A 26,965-nucleotide genomic window follows, 5' to 3' on the forward strand; every position below is an offset into this window, starting at 1 on the left:
AGGGTTTCTCTGAAAGAGCGAGCTGAAAAGATGTCAAACCATTTGTCTGCTTGAAAGGTTTGAAGTCACAGAAGCTGGGAAGCAAGGTATGGAAGAACCTCCTGCAAATAGGGAACAATATTGTCCACATGCTCTAAACATCTGTTAACAATGATTTAAAAAAAATAAAGGCTAGTTTTATGATGTTTTAAAAGTACAACTAAGAAATAAATCATCTTAATTTGGAATATAGCCAACATCAAGGATCACAGAACTTCAGACCTGAAAGTGCCTATAATCTCACTTGGCCTACATGCTGCCTCAGCATTAGACAGCTCTTTAGTCCTACCTATATCTTTTTCTGCAGTGAGAGACTGAGAATATTCCAAACCTGGAGAGAGTGGACTATGTAGAATCATAGAATTGGAAGGGGCCATTTAACCCCCTGCTCAGGGCAGGAATTAACCAGAGAGATAGCTATCTAGCTTCAACTTGATCACATCCCAATAAAGAGGAGACTACTACCTTTCTGGATATTTGGTTCCACTGTCAAATTGTTTTTATTGTTAAGAAGTTTTTTCTAACATTTAATTGGAATCTGCTTTCCTGGAACTTCAATCCATTATTCTATGTCTAGCACTATGGAATGAGTAACAATAGATCTTGACCACCTTTTATGTCACATAATATGTCCCTCCCTCAACTGTCTCTTTTCAAAAGTAACATGCCCAGCTCTTCAATTTCTCTTCATATGACTTACTTTTTAGATATTTTGTACTGACTTTCTCTGAATCTATTCCAATTTCTCTGAGTCAAACTGTGGTGGCCACAACTAAGTACAGTGCTCAAGGTGATGACTGACCAAAGGAGAATAAAGTACAAGTATTACTTTCTGTGAATTATTTTTTAATTAATTTTTATTGAAGAAATTTTTACAGAATAAAAACATTTAAAGGAAAAAGAAAATAAAGTAAAAAAAGTGATGAGAAAGAATAAAGAAATGAAAGAGAAAGGAGAGAAATAGAAAAAAGACATTAAAAAATGGCTTCTGATCTTCTATACAGCAGTTATAAATGCATTCCAATTTTATCCTCTCTTTCTGTGGTTACATTATAGCTCCCTTTTTTCCATAATCTATCCTTTCTAATAATCAAACCCATAAATCACAAGTACATTTTTTGTTTTCAGCTAGAAGTCCATAAAGGGTTTCCAGTTCCTGACAAATGTATTTAGTCTTTTCTCTAATTAAACAAGTTGATTTTTTCCATCTCTGCAAATTCTGTCATCTTTACCAACCATTTCTCCACTGTAGGTATTTCAGAGTCTTTCCATCTTTGTGCATATAATAATCTTGTTCTGGTTACCATGTACAAAAACAATTGTCCATATGTCTTTTCTAGTTGTATGTCCATTAGTCCCAGCAAGAAAAGCTCTGGTTTCAGTTGAATATTAGTCTTTAAAATTCTATTACTGAATGTATTTGAGCCCAAAATTTTCCAGCTTTTCGCAAGTCCACCAAGCATGATAAAATGACCCTTCATGTTTTCCACATTTCCAACATAAATTCAAGGTATGTTTATACACTCTAGAAAGTTTTTCTGGTGTCATATACCAATGGTACAACATTTTATAAAAGTTCTCTTTTAAATTGTAACATAATGTAAATTTCAGTCCCCAGATTGATCCATCTGTATATTATAGCCAAAGTTTTTAGCCTATTTTATCATATACTCTATCTTGTTCTTTTTCTGTCTCAAATCTCAGCAAAAGCTTATACATTTTAGCAGTTACATGTTCATCGTTAGGACATAATTCAGTTTCAAATTCTGTCTTGTTATTTTATTTGCCAAATGTCCTTTTATCTACTTTAAAACTTTCAACTGTACATATGAGAACTATTGAAAACTAAATCCTTCCTCAGTCAATTGCTCTTTTGACTTACAATACAATACAATACTTTATTGGACAAGTATGATCAAACATACAAGGAATTTGACTTCGGTGGAAGAGCATATCTACACAACATCAAAAATAAACAATAATAAAGCAACAATGTTATTTACTAAAACCATACAATCAAGAAAGAAAACAAATTGAAGGAAATAACACTACAGCTATTAACCAACACACACTCATATTTAAAAGGAGAATTTATGGACTTCATCCTACATTTTCCATGTTTTTGTTCTTATAGTATGTCAACCATTTCTCTTTGCCTGCAGTTTCTTTTCTATAAAATGCTTCTTGTGCTGAGATCCACAAAGGCGTTTTGAAGTACAACCTGGGTTTGTATCTGTTCCATATTCTCAATATGGTACTTCTTAAGTAATGATTTTTAAAATCTACATTAACCTTAATTTTATTGTACCATAAAAAACTATGCCATCCAAATCTCTGATCATGTCTTCCAGTTCTAAAATCCTCTTATTTCTCAGTAACACCTATTATTTCATCCAAACCAAACAGCAGGCTGCAAAATACAGTTTTAAATCAGGCAGTCCCAGTCCCCCTTGTTCCTTTGCAGCTTGAAGAATTTTAAATTTGACTCTTGGTTTTTCCCTTGCCATAAAAACCTAGATACATCTTTCTGCCATTGCTTAAATGGTACAACGGTTGTTAAAATAGATGTTGTTTGAAACAAAAACATCTTTCTAGGTAATATATTCATTTTTATCACAGAAATTCTCCCCAACAGTGACAATAGTAACTTTCCCATTTTAACATGTCCTTCTTAATTTCATTCTATACCTTAAACATAATTATTTTGAGGTAACATATAATTCAGATTGGTCATAGTAATAACCAGGGATTTTACTTTTTTCTCAGTCTGAAAATCAGTTTTTGCAATCAATACTTTTTGATCTGTCATCTTCATATTTTTGTCAACATCTTTTTTTATTATTAATTTTAAATCCAGTTAATGCACCAAATTCCTTTAACATTTCCATTAATATTTCTATTCTTTCCATAGGATTTTCCAAAATTAGAACCAAATCAACTGCAAATGTCCTTAATTTGTATACTTTTTTTTAACCTTCACCCCAGCAATTCTCTCATCTTGTGTTATGTCTCTGTTCAATACTTCTACAGCTAGACTGAACAAAAGTGGAGATAAAGGGCATCCTTGTCTTGTTCCTTTTTGTATTTTACAAGGTTTTGTTAATTCTCCATTAATGTTTATTTGTGCCTTTTGGAAACTATAAATCAGTTTCACCCATTTAATAATTTTTTTTCCAAAGTCCATTATCTTCCACAATTTTGGATAAAAAAGTCCAGTTCAAATTGTCAAATGCCTTTTTGCCATCTAAAAAATTAGTGTGGCTTGTTTTTCATTATGTTGTTCTAAATATTCCAAAATGTCCAATATATTTCTGATATTAACCCTTAACTGTCTTTTGGGTAAAACCCCACATTGATCTTCATGAATAGAGTCCTGTAAAATTATTTTCATCCTATCAGACAAAATAATCGTAAATATCTTACAGTCATTGTTCAGTAATGATATTGAATGATTCAGTAATGATATGGATGATTCTTTAGTGAAGTCAAATCTCCAAATCTTAAATCTTTTGGAATTAATGCTATATTATCCGCTATCCAACTATCTGATATTCTTCCATTCTGCAAAATAGAATTCATCTTTTGGAAAGGTTGTAGTAATTCATCCTCAAAGTATTTATAATAGGAAGCTGATAAGCCATCTGGTCCCAGTGCTTTTCCTATTTTAGTCTTTTTTATTGCTTCACAAATTTCCCTTATTTTTTTTTATTAAAACTTTATTAAATTTTTTAACATATAAGTAAAATCTAAAAAGCATGAAAGAAAAAATCTACAAAGAAAGAAAAGGAAACTAAAAAGGTGTGAAATTAGAACAAAAACTACTACAGAGTGATTTCCGACCTTCTACAACAAAGATATACATAAATCAATATCCATCTCTTACTCCAATTTAGACTATGATAAACATGGTTTCTATAAAGCAATTCAACTCTCAGTACAACATTCCCCTCTAAAACAATTCTCTCTCACATTTAACAAACATAAAAAACCCTTCAGACATAGTTTTTCACCTAATAAGTAAACAGTTAAATATTATCCTTCTTTACTATAGTTTTATTCCTTTCTGCCAATTAAACTAACAAAAATAACCTGCCTACATCTTATTACTGTAATATGTATAAAAAAGAAACTCTGTTAATATCCTTAAAAATACCGTCCAAAAAACAAAAGCATCCATCTAAACCCTTAAAAAGCTATCCTAATAAACATATTTGTAATATCCTTTTACCAAAAATAAGTGTTATCCAAAGAGCAAAAGCATCCATCTGAACCCTTAAAAAGCCATCCTGATAACTATATTTAAACAATTATCTCACCTCAAAGTAAACCAAAGCATTTACATATGTCAACATTATACACAGAGCTTTCCCCTTATAAGTCACCAATTTTGGAGCCTGCCTCGATAAGTTCAAATATTCTTCAGTAACATCCAGCATTTGAAGCCTCATTCTTTCTTGATCTTGATGTTTCAGCAACACAGTCTTTCCCAGCTCTCTTTTTAAAAAATCTAAATCTCTTGTTCAAATCTCCAGTATTCATGTTTTCCCCTTTCTCTTTTTATCTTCAAGTCAGTAATCCTAATCTTCTTTGGGGAAGCAGCTTTATACTTAGGGTAATTGTCAACCTTATCAGCTTCTTCCAATTGTTGGCACAGTTTGAACTCTGAGAGATGGTCCAGAACTTGAGTGACTTCAAGATAAAATTCTTTAAAAATCACTTTAATTTCCTCCATGTCTCTCCACAGTAGATTATGGTGCCCTCTAGTGATTCAAGAAGGTAAAAGTCCATTCAGGCAGTTGTACCAATATTCAACTCCGCAGATTCAATGAAGTAGGAAAAAAAAACTTTTATAATCCTCAAAGCTTCGCTTTAAAAAAAGGGGCAACAGAAAACAATCTTTAATTTTAATGTTACAATTTATATATATGTAAAAAAAAGCCAGATTTTCAAATTTAAAAATCCCAAAAATAATGAAAGTCACCAAGAGATTCTGTATTTCTTTGCTGTAGAAAGCCTCTTTTAAATAACAAATATAAAGAAAAAAACCTTGGTGTTTTAGAAATGGGGTGGTCAGCTTTAGAGTCAATTTTCAGCTTCAGTGCGGCTTGGGAAAAGATGACAACCCCATCTCCCAGCTGATCACTCACTAGTTGAACACAAAACCCCATTTTATGGTCTTGGTTGTGACCAGCCATCTGGAGGACACGAGGGGTGATTCCTGGGGTTCTGTTTAATCTGGAGAACTCTTCTGGGCTCCAGGCAAACCTCCCTGCCCCCCCCCCCCAAAGGTCAATCCACGGAGCTTGCGGAAAAACCTGTTCAAGCCACCATTATCCCCACCGGAAGTCGCCAAATTTCCCTTATTGTTATAGGTCCATTCATAATTTTTTTCTGTTTATTTGTAATCTTCAGTAAATTTTGTTTAAGTATTCTTCAACTTTCACCAGGGAAACTTCTCCTTTATATAATTTTGAAGGAATATTTTTTGTATCCTTACACTGTCTGTTGTCATAGTATATCCATCTTGTAATTGCAATATCATTTTTTCTCTCTTTTCTTTTCATAGTTTATATGCCAATGATTTCCCTGGCTTGTTTGCAAATTCAAAGTTTTTTTGTTTTGCATAATTTATTTTTATTTCCATTTCTCTTATTGTTAACATAGACAACTATTGCTATAAAAGTTTTACTTGTTGCAAAATATTTTTCTTTCCTGGAAATTTCTTTAATTCCTCTTCTTTCATATTTATCTTATCTACAATCACTTGTGTTTTCTCTTGTCTCTGCTTTTTCAGTTAGCTATTATGTTGTATAAAAAGTCCTCTCATGAAATTTCACTCACGTCTCACACTGTCCTTATATCTGTACCTTTATTAAGATTATTCTCAAACAATTCTTTCAACTTCATTTTACAGTGCTCTACTATTGCTTCTTTTTGTAATAATGTCTCATTCAATCTCCATCTGAAGGAACTAATTTTCCTTTTAGGGGGATGGAGCCAAGGCAGCAGCCCAGCAACACATGTTTTTCTAAGCTCCTGTCCTTTCAATTTTATGTTATTTTAAAAATGGTATATTTTAGCTCATTTGTTTCCTTTTAATTAATTTATAGTTAAAATAAGGATACAAGGCTACAGTAGATTTATTAGATTTTTACTAGACTTTCCCCCACATCCGGCCTCAGAAAAGCAAGGCAGTGAGAGTCAGTCAGTCTCGCTAAATGAAGATGTGTCAGATTCAGCTGAAGCTGGCCTTATCAGTGCCTTTGGTTTCCTGCCCAGGAATGAACAAGGTAATGTAATACATAAGCTGGAAAACCTTAAGAAAACCTTACTGGTCACTATTGCTACAGCTGAGCCACTTACTGACCTTGTGTCTCCTCACACTGACACTAATTGCCCTCCTTTGGCAGACAATGGAAAGATGGGGAGCCTGCTGGAGAGTGCCAGGCCTGCTAACTATTGAGGACAAAGTATTATCTATACCACAGGCAGATGCTGAATGATGCTCTCTGGATCATAGACCCTCTCCACATGATGGCCTTTTATTGCACTCCTTGGAGCCTATTAGTCTTCCTTCCCAAAATTCAAATCTGGATACTGCTCCTGGAAGTTCTGAAATCATCCAGCTGGAACCACCAAACCTAGGTGGTGTTACAACAGGCAACACTAGATGAAACTTCAACTCTGACCCCTTTCCAGATGTTAGAGGGTATAGAGCACATTTCAAATATCCACATACAGTACCTGTATTGATGAAAGACTCTGTATGTCCATCTAATCCACTGATAGTATCCTTACACTCTGGTTATATCCTACAGAAGGGGGGATCTCTATCCTCTCCTGGAATGCTGCAGGGTGGAAAGCAAAGATCTCAGATGCTTCATTTATGGGATATACTTCTTCCTTTTTTATATATTCTTGTTTCAAGAAACATGGGCTATGGAGGATCTGTCAATACCTGGATATATTCCCTATAGTTTGAATGCAGTGCCTAGTACAAAACAGGGCAGACCATCAGGTGGCTTGAATTCTATGGTTTCTGTTCAACTTAATGTTCCAGTACTTGTGCTGGAGTCTTGCTCAAATGTGACTCTAGCCCTCCTCAGATTTAAATCCTATTCTGTTTTACTTGTTAATCTATACTTTCCCCCAGTTCATGGGCAGAAGGAAATAAATAATACATGGGATAAATTTGATACTTACATAAAATTGTTATTATATCAAAACCCAGACTCTATAATTATAATAGCTGGTGACTTTAACACACGTATTGGCCAATCTGATGACCTTTTGCAAAATTATTTTAAATGGCCAATGCTCCCTAAAACCGATGTGGGCTACTTACCAACCAGACAATCTAAAGACCAACACTGTAACATTGCAAATTTTTGTTTGGCTCAACTTGTGGACAGTTAAGATCTAGTTATACTTAATGGCAGGGGTGATATAACAGGGGAGTTTACATTCTGGTGCCCTAACGGGGCCAATGTGGTTGATTATATCATGATTTCCTGGAGCTTTATTCATCTTACATATTACTTCTATATTGGAACTTGTTCTGATAGTGACCACTTTCCACTAATTTGTCTTTTTAATTCTAAGACAAATCTTGAATCATTAGAAGTAGCCCACTGCCCTGTTGACATTACAACAAAGGGACAAATACAGATTAAATGGTCTCAAGATCTGGATGAAGTTTTGTCTGGGCTTTTGACCTCAGAGCCCCTGCTTCAAATGAACATCCAAGTCTGCTCAGCTGATTCATATGAACAAGTAGCATCATTGTATCAGTCAATTATTGTTAATCTCCAAATCCCCTGACAAGATTTTCAATAGCCAGTGGTGTTTATGCACATAAAAGGTTGAAACCTTGTTACGATAATGATTGCATCAAAGCTAAAAATGCTCTCTTAAATGCAATAACCTCCTTTCTTCGGGAAAATTCTTTGAGTGCTTTTCAATTACTTAAGGTTCAGAAAAAAAAATTACAAAGACCTTTTGAAGATAAAGAAAAGGCAGGCTGTAAGAAAGAATTGAAGGAATTTAATTTCAGCAGCAAAACTTAAGAACTCCACTTGGTTTTGGCATTTAATCAATTGGTCCTTTATAGAAGTATGTTTTAGCCCTATCACACAAATACCTGCAGATAAATGGGAGGATCACTTTTGTAACATCTTTAAGAGGGAATCTGATGTAATCTCAGATGTGACCTCCCAGATTGGCCACCAGTGTCCATAGCTGAGGTTAAAGATCTTATTGCCCAATTAAAACTAGGTAAAGCATCTGGAGGTGATTTCATCCCCCCAGAATTAATAAGGGAAAACAAAGATTGTTGGCCTCTAGTTTTGGCCATTTTATTCACACGTATTAACAACACAGGCCAATTTTCATCTGATTGGAATCAGGCTATTGTTGTACTGTTGCACAAAAATAAAGGAAATACACTTGACCCTACAAATTATAGGCCTATTAGTTTATTAAACACAATAAGTAAACTTTATGCCAGATTTTTATATTTAAAATTAGTGGATTAGGTACACAATTAAAATATCATTGCTGAAGAACAGGCTGGATTTAGAGGGGAACGATCAGCATTAGATCATTGTTTGGTTCTCCCTCATTTGGCAGAAAAATATTCTGTACCCCCTCGAGTCAAAATCGAAGAAACATTAACAATCTCAGATATGCAGATGATACCACTTTGATGGCTGAAAGCAAGGAGAAACTAAGGAGCCTTATGACAAAGGTGAAAGAAGAAAGTGCAAAAGCTGGGTTGCAGTTAAACCTCAAAAAAACCAAGATTATGGCAACCAGCTTGATTGATAACTGGCAAATGGAGAAAACGTAGAGGCAGTGACAGACTTTGTATTTCTAGGTGCAAAGGCTACTGCAGATGCTGACTGCAGTCAGGAAATCAGAAGACGTTTAATCCTTGGGAGAAGAGCAATGACAAATCTTGATAAAATAGTTAAGAGCGAAGACATCACACTGACAACAAAGGTCCGCATAGTTAAAGCAATGGTGTTCCCCGTAGTAACATATGGCTGCGAGAGCTGGACCATAGGGAAGGCTGAGCAAAGGAAGATAGATGCTTTTGAACTGTGGTGTTGGAGGAAAATTCTGAGAGTGCCTTGGACTGCAAGAAGATCAAACCAGTCCATCCTCCAGGAATTAAAGCCAGACTGCTCACTTGAGGGAATGATATTAAAGGCAAAACTGAAGTACTTTGGCCACATAATGAGAAGACAGGATACCCTGAATAAACAACAAAACCCTCCTCGAGGTCCCCTTTTTGCAACGTTTGTTGATTTTAAGTCAGCTTTTGACCTAATACCAAGGGAGAGACTGTGGGACAGTCTGAGACTTTCCACTATTGACAAAAGGATGCTTCTACTTATTTAGTCGCTTTATTCAAATGCCCCACTGAGAATTGGATGTACTCCTTGGGGACATTTATCTAAAACAGTCCTTACTTATAGAGGTGTAAGATAAGGTTGCATATCAGCTCCACTACTTTTTAATCTATCTAAATCCAATAATCCAAGCGCTTGCTGTTTCAGCCGATCACCCACCTATTTTAACTGACCGTGCAATTCCAGCACTACCATATGCCAATGATATAGTTATGATGCCTACTTCACAGGTGGGAATGAGAAAAGCACTTAGGGCACTAGCTCTATTCCGCCCAGAGTCCCCTTTTCGAGAGAGATGGGCGGAGATAGAAATTTGAAAAATAAATAAATAAATATTCTGTACAGAATAAAAGCTATGATACCACTGGCCAGTCATTTAGACAAAAAAGTTTGTATTTATTAGATTTAAAGCAGTGAAAATATAAAGAGATTTTAATTTAGCTGAGGAATGATTCAAATCATGAACTCAGTACTTTGCTTTGTCAGTCCACCTTTTGAAGTCCACCTCTTTCAGGTAATTGTATTTTCCATCAATACGACGCACAGAGACTACCCAGAATAACAGTTAGTTGCTTACTTGTCATTGTTGTTATTCTGGTGCATTCATACCACCCTGCTGCCTCCCCACATGACAAATGATATTGCCATATTGACCTTAGGGCCAAGTAGCAATGAAAAATTAAGGTGGTTTTAGTAGACTGAAGTATTTAGACAGCTGGGGATAGGGCTCCAACCATTTAAGCTCAGCAAGGGACTATTCCAGAATGTTGATCTGTGGAGGCACACTTTCCCTGCCCAATGTGAATGCATCACTGAAAAAACCCACAGTTTACAAGTAAGCAATCTGCAGCTTACAGCTTCCATAATATTTTCTTTCTTTTTTAAAAAGGTATTTTCAGAATAATGAAATACAAAGAAAAAATGGTCTACACTGGATAGCAACAGTTGAATAACACAAAAAGAAACAACTAAGCATAAACAAGACTTAAATAAAAAAATTCTAAGAAAACATTCTCCCCTACCCTTCACTTCCCCAACCACTAACCAAAACTTAGATATTTATACTTTACATTATTTATTTATTTGTTTGTTATTCAAATTTTGTTACCGCCCATCTCCCCCAAGAAGGATTCTGGGCGGTTTACAATAAAACTTAAACCACAACAATAAACATTAAAATCCAATAAAATAAACAATTTACCAATATAAAATACAATATAGATAAATATAAAATCCAAGTGGCTCTAAGATGCCAATCCGGTGGGAGGGGCTCTAAGGCACAAGCCATCCCCAAGAATGGCTACCCACTTTCCTGCCCCAAGCGAGACGGCAGAGCCAAGTCTTCAGGGCCTTCCTAAAGGTCAGGAGCGATGGGGCCTGCCTCACCTCCGGGGGCAAGAATTTCCAAATTTCCACTGCAGAGAAGGCCTGCTTCCTGGACTCCACCAGATGAAATTCTTTTACAGATGGGGTCTGTAATATTCCCTCTCTGCATGATTGGGTGGGGCGGGCTGATGTTATGGGGATGAGACGGTCTCTCAGGTAACCTGGCTCCATGCCATGTAGGGCTTTAAAGGTGATAACCAACACCTTGAATTGGACCTGGAAGTAAAGTGGCACCCAGTGCATCTTGCACAGCAAAGGTGTTATATGCGCCGATCTAGGGGCACGAATAGCCCGTGTGGCTGCATTCTGGACCAGCTGAAGCTTCCAGATACTCTTCAAGGGTAGCCCCATGAGGAGCGCATTACAGTAATCTCTATGGGATATGACCAGGGCATGAGTGACCATTCAGAGGACCTCTTGGTCCAGAAAAGGGCATAACTGGCACACAACACAAAGTTGAGCAAATGCCCTCCTGGCCACAACTGCCACCTGCTCTTTGAGCAGGAGTCGTGAGTCCAGGAGAACCCCAAGTTACACACCGGGTCTGTCTGGGGCAGTGCAGTCCCATCCAGAACTAAAGATGACAATTTCCCAGAAGCAGAGGAGCCATCAACCCACAGCCATTCCATCTTACCAGGGTTCAGCTGAAGCCTGTTGTTCCCCATCTAGGCCCCCACAGCCCCCAGGCATCGAGAAAGGGCCGTCACCGCATTCCTTACCTCACCCAGGATGGAGATGTATAACTGGGTATCATCAGCATACTGATGATACCTCATCCCGTGGTGACGGATGATCTCCCCCAGTGGTTTAATGTAGATGTTGAATAAGAGAGGAAAGAGAACCGAACCCTGTGGCACCCCACAACGGAGGGGTCGAGGGTCAGATCTCTTCCTATCACCACTGATTAGGACCGGCCCTGGAGGAAGAAGGTGAACCAGCGCAAAACCATGCCGCCCACCCTCAACTCCCTGAGCCGACCCAAAAGGATACCACGGTCGATGGTATCGAAAGCCACTGAGAGGTCAAGAAGAGCAAGGATGGATGCACTACCTCCATCCTGCTCCCACCAGAGATCATCCATAAGAGCAACCAATGCAGTTTCTGCCCTATAACCAGACCTAAAACCTGACTGAAAGGGGTCCAGATAATCCGTTTCATCCAGGACCCTCTGGAGTTGCAACACCGCCGCCTTCTCAACCACCTTCCCCAAAAAGGGGAGGTGGGAGACAGGACGAAAATTGTCCAGCACAGTTGGGTCCAACAATGGCTTCTTGACGAGGAGGTGCACCAGTGCCTCCTTAAAGGCAGCCGGGAACACCCTCTCTCCCAAGGATGTATTTACCATAGCTTGGACCCAACCACATGTTACCTCCCGAGCTGCCTTAACCAGCCAGGAGGGACATGGATCTAAATAACAGGTGGTGGCGTTCACAATCTGGAGGATCCTGTCCACTTCCTCAGGTCCAACAGGATCAAACTGTTCCCAGGTAACAGGGCAAAGATGCTCCCTTGGCATCTCCACAGACTCTGCTTCACGCTTGGAGTCCAACTTGAAACAGATCTAAGCAATTTTATCCTGCAGATGCTCAGAAAACTCTTCCGCATGGCCCTGTAGGTGGGCCACTGGGCCCACCTTCCCCAAAAGGGTACGTGTAATCTTAAACAGGGCCGTCGGGCAGCGTTCTGCGGATGCAATAAGAGCCGAGAAATACATTTCGCCACTCTGACCACCACAAGGTAGGCCCTAATAGCGGCTTTAGCTTGTGTTCTGTCGGATTTGGTCTTTGTCTCCCTCCAGCAGTGCTCTAGGCATCTCTTAAGCCTCTTCAAAACCCTCAGCTTCTCCTTAAACCACGGGGAGTGTTGGGCTAGATGAGGCAAGAGAGGCTGCACAGGCGCAACCCTGTCCAAGGCCCTGGCTGCCTCCCTATTTCAGGCAGCAGCCAGGGCCTCCGCTGGACCATGCAGCAGTTTCTTGGGTATAATCCCCAGCGCTCTCTGAAACCCCACTGGGTCCATCAGTTGCTGGGGGTGGACCAACCAAATGGGCCCTGCCTCCCTGCGGAGTGGGGCAGCATAAGAGAGTTTCAGGGCCACCAGGGCGTGATCTGACCATGAAAATGGGGACAGATGTAAATCTCTCAGATCACATTGCCACTGCTCCGACAAGAAAACCAAGTCTGGAGTGAGGCCACTGTCTCAAGTTGGGTCCTGAATAATATGAGTCAGGCCCATGGCCTCCATGGTGGCCATGAACTCCCGAGCTGCTTCTGAGGCACGTCCCAGGGACGGCAGGTTGAAGTCCCCCAGAACCATGAGTCTGGGGAATTCCATTGCCAACCCCGAGACGGCCTCCAGCAGCTCAGGCAGGGAGATTGCTTTGCAGCATGGAGGCTGGTACCCTGGCAACACTCCCAACTGCTCTTGGGAACCCAACTTGAAGAACGGGGTCTCACAACTGGTCACTTGTGGAGCAGGGCCCCTGAAGGCCACCAGAGACTCTTGGATGACAACCACCACCCCTCCTCCCCTTCCCTGGTGAATCGGCTGGTGCCACACCTGAAACTTATACATTAAATTATACATTTAAGATTATTGCTAGTATCTATTTAAATCGTTTCATCATTTTTTTTATTAGTCCCATAACTTTCTTCCTAAAAACATATTCCAAATTTGCCCTGTGGTGTAATGTGTACTAATGTGTATGGGAGCCACTTCTGCTTAAATTTGGCTAGACTTCTATTATATATAGATATACAGTATACTGTCAATTTTGCCCTTGCGGCATATTCTCCTGTTTTGATATCCTAGTCTGATATTGTCAACAAAGTTCCTCTTTTCCAATGTTGTGCCAAATTTGTTTTTGTAGCTGTCAGCATATATTTTAGTAAATTGTGATATTTTTCATTTATGTTTTCTGGAATTATACCTAACAGTGTTATTTGTAGTTCCAGTTCAAAATTTATTTTTAGAATTTTCTGAATATTTTGATGTATTTCTTTCTAATACTTTAAAGTTTTTTTATATAACCACCACATATGATAAAATGTTCCTTCTTTGTTATGGCATTTCCAATATTTATTGTTAATATGATGTCTCTTATATTTCTTTTACCTATTAGGTTCTATAACTCGGCATGATATAGATTCTCCACCAGTTTCAGAGCATGTGGTCAGTATTTACAAGTATGAAGATATTTTTATGCCTTCAGCTGCCTATCAGACTTTTTCTTCTCCATTTTGTTTGTTACTTATTGTTGCTTTGACATTTTATTTATTGATGGGAACCCCATGACATCCACTCTGGTGACAAATTGAAATTATTTGTCAGTCAGCGTTGTTGAAAATGCTAGTCTTTTTTATTGGAGTTTGTATCACAAGACATTTAATTATTCATTCAGATTGTAATAAACCTGAGCCATAAATATGTGCCAAATAATTCAAGATTTGAAAATCAATGCAGTAAGTGCTTCTACTTTACTGAATACTTTTAATATATATTTAGTCTGTATTTCTAAACACATCTACAAATCTGTAAGTAACATCGAGTAAACAACCTAGAACAAGGTGAGACTTGCCTGTGAGTAAACATACAGTACATAGCTTTTTACTGTTTAAAATAAACTACAGTATGATAATGTCATATTATGAGAAACATAGACAATTTCATTTCCTATTAGCTTTCATTCAAGCAAATAAAAATAAGGGAGATGTCAGTGAAATGTGGTATGTTATAAGTTAGATTTCTGCTTTGAAAGCCACAGTGACTGCATTAATTTTTACTTTTCCAGATAAAATGGTATTTAGGCTTAAATCAACAACCTTTTTAGTCAATGTTCACATTCAGTAGTCTGGAATGTCTGAGGGTTGTTCTTCTAAATGTGAGCAGCAGCTAGACAGAAAAGTGGTAAAGTGGGTATGGTATCTTCAAGTCATTAAATTCTGATCTAGCTCTAAACTTCTTTTCATGTGTGGTTCACATTAATCATAAGTAAACTTTCTAATCATCTCTAACTTTACACTTGAAAATGCATTTAATATATTTATTAATATAGTTTTAAATTGAGTTCATAAATTAGTCATATACACTTAACTGACAATTGACTATTTTCCTTTGGAAAATCCTGGTTCAGGCATGGAAGCTCATTTGTTAACTTTGGACAAGTTGTATCTCTCAGCTTAGTCTCCCTCACATGGGTATTTTACTGAGAAGAAAATTCAAGGAGAGAATATTATGGAATGTATGGAATTTTCAGTTTATGTGGAAAAAATCAAACACTAATTAAATCATTAACGAAATTAGTAATATGATTATTCTCAGTAATTATTCAATATCTCAGATTATTCTTTCTCACTTAGTTCTGGTCGAACCATATCCTTTGGGGAACTTCTTTGGCCTACCTTAATTTGTAAGATAGATTTGTTTCTTCCATATGGAGACAAATGAATCATGATCTGGCATACCATGGGTTTTCTGTTCCAGCATATCCACCCTTGGCCTTGATAAAACCTTGGCCAAATTTAAGCAAAGGATTTGGGACCAAAGTATGCAAACTGATTCTTGCAGAGTGCTGGAAAGCATTTGGCCCAGAGAGATCAGAAAAATCACACACCAAGCATTTCTATAAAGATAAATTTATCTACAGAAAGCACAAAAACATATTTACAGGCTTGTGCATTCACACACGCTCAGAGAGCAGGAAGAGAGGCTGCTTACTCAGCTGCAAGGCTAAAAACCTAAACGAAAGTCCTGCAAGCTGCCTTCCCCTCAGGCAATGCAACTATTAACACCTAAACTGAGGACAATTAAATTCGACCTCTTCACCCAGTCAATGCTTAAGAAAGTACTTAATTACCATGGTAGCCAAGAGAAGAAAAAAAATGCCAACAAGAATTTCCTGTCTCCACAATAGTGCAATCCACACCACCTTCCCGTGAGAGTCTCCCTAGATATTTCTTCCACTTCTTACATACCTCACACAGGAGACTTTTCTCCCTGACTGAATTGACATATCATCCAATGGGATGACAATGGACAGATGTACCAGCCTTCCTTATAAAAAACTTGTGTATGTTCTGACAAGAGAATCTGTATCACATGTGCCCATTGTATACTCAATGGCAAACAGATCTTAGAATACCAATTGTCTCAAAATTTAACTGTTCTTATCAGCAAGAGGTTACCACTCTCCTTTTCAGTGACCAAGGTCCAGATACTTCCAAGAAGGCTTCAAAATTACTATCAATAGCTATGGCTTATAGAAGTTATTTGATGCCTTCCTTACATTATTAAGTTTCAAACTTGTCTCGTAACTTTTTCTTTTCTTATTTATCTGTGGTATTTTTATGATTGGTGTTGGACCATAAATAAAACTAATTTTCCTTAACTTGTTCTACATTAAAATGCAACTATCTGTATGCTGTAAGGTTTGCACTAACTTTAATGAGTTGACTGCTTAAAAGTAGTTGCATCTTTTTTAGAGGCTGTTATAATGAATAACAGAAAAGTGCTGTACTACTGTGGAATCATTTTCAGAGCTTGGCCAGCCTAGTTTTTATATTTTAGCTTAGTCTTATTTTGGGAAACCCAAAAGCTCATATAGCAGAGGTTTTGACAAGATTTCATGCCATTTTGGAAAACAAAGAACCCCTCTCTTCCTATTATGAATATATGGGGGTGGTGGGTAGTATTTTGTACTTAAGTTGAAGAGTTGGACATTATATATTTATTGTTTTAGTGTTTGCATTGTATTAAAGGCTATTTGGGAGGGAGAATTTTTCTCCTTTCAGTACACAATTTTCTTTTATATTTCTTGTTGCTGTTTTCATTGATTGACTATCATTTTGAATTCCTTCTTTGATGTACTTTATAGGTCCTGTATTATTAGTTGGAAGAGGTATTTTGTGGCCTGAATGGGTATTTGCCATCTTAATAAGTTGAGATCCTGGACCACACCTGCTAAATGTTTACTTTGTCAAAATGCTCAAAGAGGCAGAATCAGGGATAGATGGATGTATCTGTGATTTTTCTTAAGCAAATAATAGAATAATTCATTCAAAAATTAGCACTGGAAACAAGCACAAGGGCTCATTGATTACCTTACATAGGTTGGTTGAAAATAGAAATTTTTCATACTGAGAATTCCTATTCTCTAAATCTACAGAGAGCATTTGGCACCTTCACCTGAAGGAAGGTGCTCATCTAATATAGGCATTTCAGCGGAAGGAGATATTCTACCTCTCCAACCAAACTAAGCAGAGATCCCATATATCCTACCACAAGTACCAGAAACTGGAACTGCAGAACTGAAAAAGTTTGTGCAACAGTTTTTTCTACTAAACAAAACTAACAGTATTATAACAAGAATGCAGAAAAAGATTATAGCTTCAGATGAATTAGTGATATACTTCCAGAATTAGTTTATCGCCACATACATGGCAATGACAGAAATTCCTACAGCACTGAATCCTGGAAATTGCTGCAATGCTGATCCTGAAGAACATTAAAGCTCAAAAAACAGGAAAATTACTGTTTTTCTTCTAAGCTCTACTGAGCACATTCAAAGCTTAGTGTTACAAGAAGCCAGCATAGAGAATGTTTTGGATCAGCCAAGCTTGGTACCACCACCTTCTGCAGCACAGAAGGAACTGATCATAAAGAGAATTTTCAGTCTTTTGGGCTGGATTCTACAACACAGTAGTCTCTAACCCCAAGTGTAATAATACAATACACTCAAAAAAGTAAACTGTGTTACTGCTTAACATGATAACTTGGTTCACAATATCTGCTACAAAAATGGCTGGGTTCCACCTTTATTTTTACATTCTCTAACAGTATTGGTCAAATTCTCACAAACCTTATGCTCTTCATACTCTTAAACCAGCCCAAACCACTACAACAATTACATTGTTGGGTTCCCTGGAGGTCATCCATCCAAGCCCTGGTGTATGCATCCTGCTGTTGCTGTGCACTAATCCAATCTAATAGATCAACAGTCTGTCTCCCTGCTCCCAGATTTTCAGGGTGACCTGATTTATGGTGGCACTCAAAGTTGCTTGGCTGGAGCATTGTTGTGGGGGTGACCTTGACATATCATATCCTGGTTTACGTGAGAGGTCATGTGGAAGTTTGTTCTGTGAGCCTGGAATGAAGGAAATGTAAAAATTGTGCCCACCTGATTTGTCGAGGGGTAACTGCAGAATCTCTAAATTCTATATCTATATGGTCTGTATGGATTTGCATTGGGTGGGCAGCTCCAGCAGATGCCTCCATTGTGAAAGGCAGTTTTTACTGCCAACAACTCCTTATTGAAAGTGTTATAGTTCTTTTCTGCTGGGAGAAGCACTCTGGAGTAAAAGGCACATAGCAGTAGATCTGTCCCCCTTCCTTCTCTGCTTGAAGCAGAACCCATCCTACCACCTCATCTGAAGCATCAGTCTGTACCACAAAGGGGTGGGATGGGTTGGGGTGGCAGAGGATGGGCTCAGAAGCAAAAATTTGCTTTAACTTTTGAAACACTGCATGTATTCTGTTGAGATTTTGTACTCTAAATAGTCTAATTGAGGCAGGTCAAATGCACACTTTTCTAACCTGGCAAAGAGCTTGCTGTCCTGTACTTTTTGCAGTACTTTTTTGACATGCATGACATGCAAGAAGCGATCTTCGGAATAAACCAAGATGTCATCTAAGTACACCACCACATACTTGTCTAAAATATCCAAAAATATTTCATTCATGAATCTAGAAAAGACTGCTCCACAGTTAACCAGGCCAAATGGCATCACTGTATATTCAAACTTGCTGTATCTTGTATCGAAGGCCACCAAATATTCGTGGCCTTCTTTCATTCTGATGAGGTTGTAAACACTCAAGTCTAGTTTTGTAAAAATGTGTGCCTTTTGTAGTTGGTCTAGCAGATCTGGAATAAGGGGGAAGCAGGTACAGGTAGTCCTCACTTAACCAGTCGCTTAACAACCATTCAAAGCAATGACAGCCTTGGAGAGGGTGCTTTACAGCCCATAAAGCACTTCTGGCCATGGTGAAATGTTGCATCACCCCCCATGATCATGTGACCGCATTTCGGGTGCTTGGCAACCATTTTGCATTTATGACCAGTTGCCAAGCTCCCCGCGATCTTGTGATCACCATTTTCAATCTTATCTGCCGGCTTCCCCAGAAAGTTAATGGGGAAGCTGGCAGGGAAGGTTGCAAGTTGGGGGGAAACAGAGGGGAGGGGAAACCCTTTGGCAGGCTGAAGGAATGAAACTCAAGGGTTTCCACTCCCCTCCATGCACAGAGGGGAAACCCTTGGGGGGCTAGAGGAACAAAGCAGAGATCTTCAGCATCTGAGCTTCGTTCCTTCAGCCTGCCAAAGGGTTTCCCCTCCCCTCTTGCACAGAGGGGAAACCCTTCAGCAGGCAGCTCTTTTGCTCTGTCTGCCTAACAACCCTGGAGATCACTTAATGACCGCAACTGGGAGTGCTGGGATTGCAGTCTTTGAGTGAAGTAGTCATGTGGGCGTCTCACTTAATGACACTTAATGACAAACTTGCTCAACAACCAGGGTTCCGGTCCCAATTGTGGTTGTTAATCAAGGACTAGCTGTAGTGGTACTTACTCTGTTCAGGTCTTTGTAGTCATGGATGGTACGCATGGGGGTTCCCCACTTTCCCTTCAGAGTTACAGCTGTTCCCCTTTCTTGTTTTTTGGGCATAGAAAATATAGGTGCTGATGCTGGTGAGTTGGAAGGGTGAATGGATCCTTTTTTAATGTTGACATGAAAGCTCCTGGTTTCAAATTGATGGTGCAATTGCATGTTTGGGGGGAGGGGGTTACATGGCTGCCTGTTCTTCCCCAAACACATCTGCAAAGTTTGAATATTTTTTTGATAGTGCAGTTCCTCCCTTGTTCTGCACTGGAGGGGTGGGGGGTAAACTTGCAGTGCTTGTAAGCAATGCTGCTGGCATTTAGGGGAGGGGAATGAGAGTATCTCTTGTGCCCAACTTAGATCTGGATCGTGTCGTTGTAGCCATTGTATTCCGAAGATGATAGGCAAGGAAGCAGTCACGTAGAGCGTTATAAATTCTGTGTAATCTTTGATTGCTAACCACAAAGAGGCCATACACTGCAAAATTGGCCCTGCTCTTAGTTGCTGTCTGTCAATTGTCTTGACCATCATTGAGCTTTCTAGAGCCCGAGATGGCAACTTTAATCTCTGCACTATATGTACATCTATTAAATAAGTGGTTGTCCCCAAGTCTACAAGGATAAAGAGTTCCACATTTTGCCTCGAATCTAGTGTAATAATAATAGGAGTAATTAGGTATTGTCATGTTCGCCGTTTCAATGTGTTGGATACATCGTAACGTTTCACATGTCATTAGCTGGATGCGTGTTTCATCTTTGACGGGAGGATGGTTCCTATTGGGAGTGGTTTATCTCTTGGCTGTAAACTTGGAATATATTTGGGTTATCTCATGTGCTCAAGGTTACTTTCCCAGGCTAAGAGATCTGATGGTTGCCAGCACCTGGGACGGGCGGCTCTGCTGGCGGGGAGGCGGGGTTACGTTTGCAACGAGGGGTTTAAGTTTGTATTTGGCGCGCTTTTTGTCATTCTCAGCTTTCTCTGTATTTGTCCTAAGTTCCCTAATAAATCAGATTTCATTTAGCAACCTCTTGTGAGTCTGAGTATTTGGGCTGGGCAACCATTACAGGTATGTTTGCCTGCTGTCAGCCATCTGAGCTCTTCTTAGTTACTTGAGGGGGCCCCTTCAGAGCTCCTGGGAGGGGGGCCAGTGAGATTTTCCTGGTTTGCTACTTTGGGAACTTGCTGGCTACGTGCTCCATTGATTTACAAGTTCTGCATTCCATTGCTATGTCAGACGCTTGAGTTTTCATCAGGCATGATCTGGCTATGTGTCCAAAGGCCCTGAAGTAAAAACACAGTCCCTGATCCCTTCTTCTTTGCTTTCTGCTGGTGACAGGGATCTTTTGATTGCTCCAATTTGCATGGGTTTTCTCCCACTAGATTCCACAAAGATCATAGGAAGGGGAGAAAGGCTTTAGGTTCTTTTCCCCTTACCATTCTTTCCTGGCCTCAATTCTTCCAGCTGGATGTCTATTATTACACAAAATTGACACAGCTCTTCCAGGGTATTTGTGGTGCCTTGCCTCACCAGCAAATCTCTCAGATCTTTGGCCAGCCCTTCTCTGAACTGGTCAATCAGGGCTAAGTCATTCCATCCTACATCTCCAGCAAGTAATTTAAAATCTGAAATATTTATTTGTCAAATTTTATCACTGCCCATCTCCCCTGAAAGGAGGGACTCTGGGCAGTCTGGAAATATATAACTTTATTCTCCTCTGTCCCTGCTTGAGCTTTTGGATCTCTCGACTAGCGGTGATTCATTGTATAAGAACCCTGAAGTATCCCCTGAGTTTACACATGAAGTCCTGATAATTGTCCAGCACTGGATTGTTTCTCTCAATGATTGCCCCTTTGGCTGCTGCTTCCTTTAGCAAACTTAGCATGAAAGTCACTTTGGTGTGATCTGGGGGAAACTCCACTGATCTGCCTGCCATAAACATTTCACATTGAGCTTTGAAGGTCTGGAATCGATCCTGGTCCCCTCTGAATTTCCCCATTAAGCTCCCATGGGAACACAGGAGCATTGGCTGAGCCACATGTTGCTGTGCTGCCACGGGCTGAGGCAAATGCTGTCCCAGCTGTTGTGTTAATTGTAACATGGCATTCTGAAAATTGGTCACTTGTATGTCTACCTGCTGCTGGTACTGCAACAATGTTGCCACTAGGTGCTTGGCAGATAAAGGAGTCCCCTAGGGAGCAGAGGCCATTCCTAAAATTCCAAGGGGGACCTCCCAAGTAGACCAGAAGGGAAACACAAGATGAGCTATTTCTACTTTATTGTAAGTTTATATTAACAGAATCTTACAACAGAAAGTACAAATCTCCTGTCTCTTTTTATAGCTTGATAAGTTAGGGCAGATCTTTTCCAATTTTCTTTCTCTTCCCATAATTCAGCTGCGGGCTTCTCCCCTTTTATATGACTATTCTCTAGGCAGCATCTCTTCCTCTCGTCTCTCAAGGTCATTCCCACATACCATTACAGTTACATTAACAGAATCTTGCAAGTTTGAAAGTACATTTCACCCGTTTCCTTTACAGCCCAAGAAACTAGGGAAGCATTCTTCTGAGATGTTTGCTATGCCCTCATTCCTACTGCAGGCTTACCTGCCTCTTATCTGACCGTTCCCCTGGCTGCAGCTCTTTTCCCTGACTCTCAAGGTCATTCCCACATACCATTACAACCTAGAGCGCTGCTGGTGGACAACAAGGAGTTATGGACCCCTTGAGGGAGCCCTTGAGAGCCCCTTGAGGGGCCACTGCTCAACCCAACTAGTTCTTTTTAGGGAAGGTTGTAAAGAAGGGGGTCCCACTGCAGCTTCAGGGGACTTTGGAAGTATTTGAATCCCTTTCCAGTAAGGTGTCAGGATGTCATCCTGCCATAGCATCAGGAAAGGGCACCCCCCCCCCCCAGCTTACCAGAGACCGGCAGGGCCATGGGGAACACTTTGAAGTGTAGGGTGATACTTTGAAGTAAAAATGCCCAGGTGCGTGAAGTGCTGGCAGCAGAGCATTTGTGAATTTGCAAACCTGCAGGCTATGCAAGCAGGAAGCTATGCTGAGAAATTCAGCACCTCGGACAGACCAAAGGGCACTGTAATAAAAGTAAATGATTCAACCTGGGAAGAGAGGGTGGTAGAGAGAACATGGCAACCTACAAATCGCTGATGGGGGGGGGAGTCCTGTTGATTTCAACTGTTGATAGCACAGGTTTTCCTCACTTGAATCTTTAATGTGCAACAGACTGCTAGTTCTAATAAAGATTCCTTCATATTCCTTAAGTGGCTTGTGTAAGGAGTACTGATTTAGCAACTAATGGATTGAGGGCATCACAGAAAGATTTGAGTCTTCAATGGCAACCTTACCCGAGGGTTCCCAACCCACCGAGGAAGGTCCACAAATGGAATACCTGGAACCCGGAGGAGCCCTTTTGGGACTGAGAGGAGAGGAAGATGGGGAAGGACTCCAGATCCTATCAAGTCCCACCGGGGCAGAAACAAAGTGACCAGAAGAACAGGAGATCTGGCTACCGCCCCCAGCTGCCCCCAAGAACACGCCATGGCCCCGAGCACTGGCAGAATATACCCTAGCATGGTCTTTGAATGTTAGAGGAGACACAGAGGGGGAACTGATGCAGGTGGTGCCTACCAAGGGAAGCTCCTACTTCAGGTGGCTGGCACTGGAATGAAGGACCACATGGGGTGCCTATAAGAAGCATTTGAGAGGCTACTGAGGAAGTTGGACACAAGAACACTGGATGAAGTGGCGATGAGAGGTCAGTTGCCTCTTGATGGAGAGAGTGGCGACCTTGAGGCAGAGGAGAGGCACCAAGCAACAGGAAGGGTGCCCGTCAACCCCTCTCACCATCGAGCCCCAGCCGGAGCAACGAATCGAATACAGGAAAGCTGATGAGCCTGTCGGAGCAAGAGACATGAAAGTGAAGTTTGCCAAGGATCCGAAAAGCCTGGCTTGCTTTCTGACCCAAGTCAGGAGTTTCATGAGAGAATATGGGGGAATCTTCCACTCCGAGGAGTCCAAGGTGAGGAATGTATTGACCTACCTCGAAGGGGAGGCATCATACTGGCTAGTAGAGTTGCATGATGCAGGATCCTGAGAGCTAGAAGACTTTGATGGGTTCATGAATGCCCTGAGAGATAGATTTGAGGACCCCCTCTCTAAGATGAGGACCCCGTCTCTAAGATGAGGGCCAAGATGAGCTTGCAGTGCATCTGGCAAGGGAACCGGTTGTTCTTAGAGTATGCTATGTTTAAGAGTAGTTTAAGAGGCTGGCTGGGAAATTAACAGACTGGCCAGAGTCAGTGAAAATTGATTACTTTGGGGGAGGGGGCTGAACCCAGAAATCCTTGAATGGTCCCTAGTGAGGGATGCTCCCCAAACCTTAAGGGAATGGATTTGCCTAGCCAACGAAGTGGAGAACGTGCAAATGCAAGTCAAAAAGCAGCAGCATACCCAAGCGACGGGGAAGCGGCTCGCGCCACCGGCTCCTTCACTGGAGAGATGGGGGACTTGTAGATTGTGGAAAGAGGAGAAAGAACATAGAACCAGAGAGGGGCAATGCTTCAGATGCAGCAGGGAAGGTCATCACATTAATCTGCCCACAACTAGCAGCCCCAATGAAAAGCAAAGGGGGAGAGCGGCACTAAGGTCTCCGGAGTGAAGACTAAGGGAACTGCGGGTGCCCTGACGAGTGGATGGTGTTATGAAGCTTTCTCAGGAGGGGAGAGCTCAACTGAGGAAGAAGTCCAGATGGCGGGAAATGACAGGAGCCTGTTCTGAATTGCGCTGAAGAACAGGCTAAGCCAAGGAGGCACGAAGACCTGATGGTGAGTGAAGCTTGCCCAGCAATGCTGGTGAAACTACAAATAGAAACATTGAGGGGCAAGGGCCACATGAATCTAGTAGGCCTGCTGGATTTGGGATGTACTAGATGTTTAATATACCCCACTCTGGTGACGGGACTGGGACTTTGGGTAAGAAAGTTGAAGGAGCCCATCAGCTTCATTCACCTCGATGGGATGGAGAGGAAAGGGGGCCCAGTGGAAAATATTCCCAAAGCAGTCCAAATGCAGATAGGAAGCCATGTGGAGACCTTAAGATTTATTGTAGCCCCTACTGCTGATAAACCTGTGGTGCTAGGACTAGCCTGGTGACTGGAAGCTTAACCTTTAAAAACAGGGCATGTGAGGATCAACCCCAGAGGAAAGAAAGGCAGAACCTGAACTAATAGGTGCAGCGACCACACCAGGGGTGGGGGTGGGGCGACAGGACAGCAAGACAAACTCATCCCCGCACAATACAGAGATCTAAAAGATGTGTTTGGGGAGGAACAGTGCAACCAGCTGCCCCCCATAGGAAGATGGACTGTACCACAGAAATAGAGCCAGGAGCCAGTCTACCCAAAGTGTGGCTATACCTCATGACTTCCAAGGAACTAGAGGTGCAGGAGTTCATTGACAAAAATCTAGAGTGGGGGTTCATTCAGCCTTACAACATCTTCGATGGCTGCCCCATCTATTCAGAACCAAGAAAGATGGGTCACTGAGATTATGTACCAACTACCAGGAGTTGAATGCCACCTGCATGTCCAATAAGTACCTTCTGCCACTGATGGACATGCTAGTGCACTTGTCGAAAGGGAAGATTTTCACTAAACTGGACCTAAAGGAAGCATATTTTCAAGTGTGAATCTGGGAGGGGTATGAATGGAAAACAGCATTCAATTGCCAACTGGGGTTGTTTCAATATTTAGTAATGCCTTTCGGATTAAGGGGCCCCTGGGGTTTTTTAAGCACCTGATAGATGAAGTGTTACATGATCTTCTATACAGGGGGGTGCTGGTATATTTAGATGATATATTAATCTATTTGAAAAAGATGGAAGAGCACATGGCTTTGGTAAGGGAGGTTCTGAGATGGTTGCTGCAGAATCAGCTATATGCTAAACTATCAAAATGCAAATTGCATAAAGAGAAACTAGATTACCTAGGCTATAGAGTGTCAAGTAAAGGGATCAAAATGGACCCGGGAAAGGTACGAGATGTAGTGGCTTGGGAACCACCCTGGACTAGAAGGCAGTTGCAAAGTTTCTTGGGATTCGCCAATTTCTATTGGCAGTTCATCTCCAACTTTGCGCAGGAGGCTCTGCCTTTCACTGATCTGTTAAAAACAAAGGGGAGGGGAGACCCAAAAGTAGCAAGATCTGGGTCCACCATACAATAGACAGTTGTTGTTGTTTATTCGTTTAGTCGCTTCCGACTCTTCGTGACTTCATGGACCAGCCCACGCCAGAGCTTCCTGTCGGTCGTCAACACCCCCAGCTCCCCCAGGGACGAGTCCGTCACCTCTAGAATATCATCCATCCATCTTGCCCTTGGTCGGCCCCTCTTCCTTTTGCCTTCCACTCTCCCTAGCATCAGCATCTTCTCCAGGGTGTCCTGTCTTCTCATTATGTGGCCAAAGTATTTCAGTTTTGCCTTTAATATCATTCCCTCAAGTGAGCAGTCTGGCTTTATTTCCTGGAGGATGGACTGGTTGGATCTTCTTGCAGTCCAAGGCACTCTCAGAATTTTCCTCCAACACCACAGTTCAAAAGCATCGATCTTCCTTCGCTCAGCCTTCCTTATGGTCCAGCTCTCGCAGCCATATGTTACTACAGGGAACACCATTGCTTTAACTATGCGGGCCTTTGTTGTCAGTGTGATGTCTCTGCTCTTAACTATTTTATCGAGATTTGTCATTGCTCTTCTTCCAAGGATTAAGCGTCTTCTGATTTCCTGACTGCAGTCAGCATCTGCAGTAATCTTTGCGCCTAGGAATACAAAGTCTTTCACTGCTTCTACATTTTCTCCCTCTATGTGCCAGTTATCAATCAAGCTGGTTGCCATAATCTTGGTTTATTTGAGGTTTAGCTGCAAACCAGCTTTTGCACTTTCTTCTTTCACCTTCATCATAAGGCTCCTCAGTTCCTCTTCACTTTCAGCCATCAAAGTGGTATCATCTGCATATCTGAGATTGTTAATGTTTCTTCCAGAGATTTTAACTCCAGCCTTGGATTCCTCAAGGCCAGCTTGTCGCATGATGTGTTCTGCATACAAGTTGAATAGGTAGGGTGAGAGTATACAGCCCTGCCGTACTCCTTTCCCAATCTTAAACCAGTCTGTTGTTCCGTGGTCTATTCTTACTGTTGCTACTTGGTCGTTATACAGATTCTTCAGGAGGCATACAAGATGACTTGGTATCCCCATACCACTAAGAACTTGCCACAATTTGTTATGGTCCACACAGTCAAAGGCTTTAGAATAGTCAATAAAACAGAAATAGATGTTTTTCTGAAACTCCCTGGCTTTTTCCATTATCCAGCGGATATTGGCAATTTGGTCTCTAGTTCCTCTGCCTTTTCTAAACCCAGCTTGTACATCTGGCAATTGTCGCTCCATGAACTGCTGAAGTCTACCTTGCAGGAT

The 26,965-nt window shown here is 40.7% G+C and overlaps 1 protein-coding gene across 2 annotated transcripts in view; it reads left to right on the forward strand.

The window, feature by feature from the left end:
• FRRS1L (ferric chelate reductase 1 like) overlaps positions 1–26,965 on the forward strand; it is a 121,170-nt gene that overhangs the window by 70,425 nt on the left and 23,780 nt on the right. Inside the window, exon 5 of one of the 2 annotated variants that reach the window (XM_063304284.1) lies at positions 13,960–14,009. In XM_063304284.1, the coding sequence (XP_063160354.1) occupies positions 13,960–14,009 (50 nt within the window). Of the gene's footprint in view, positions 1–13,959; positions 15,069–26,965 lie in introns of those variants that run through there. The other variant, XM_063304283.1, reaches the window with a different exon arrangement.

The sequence above is a fragment of the Candoia aspera genome, chromosome 4 (assembly GCF_035149785.1).
Source record: "Candoia aspera isolate rCanAsp1 chromosome 4, rCanAsp1.hap2, whole genome shotgun sequence".
NCBI lineage: Eukaryota > Metazoa > Chordata > Lepidosauria > Squamata > Boidae > Candoia > Candoia aspera.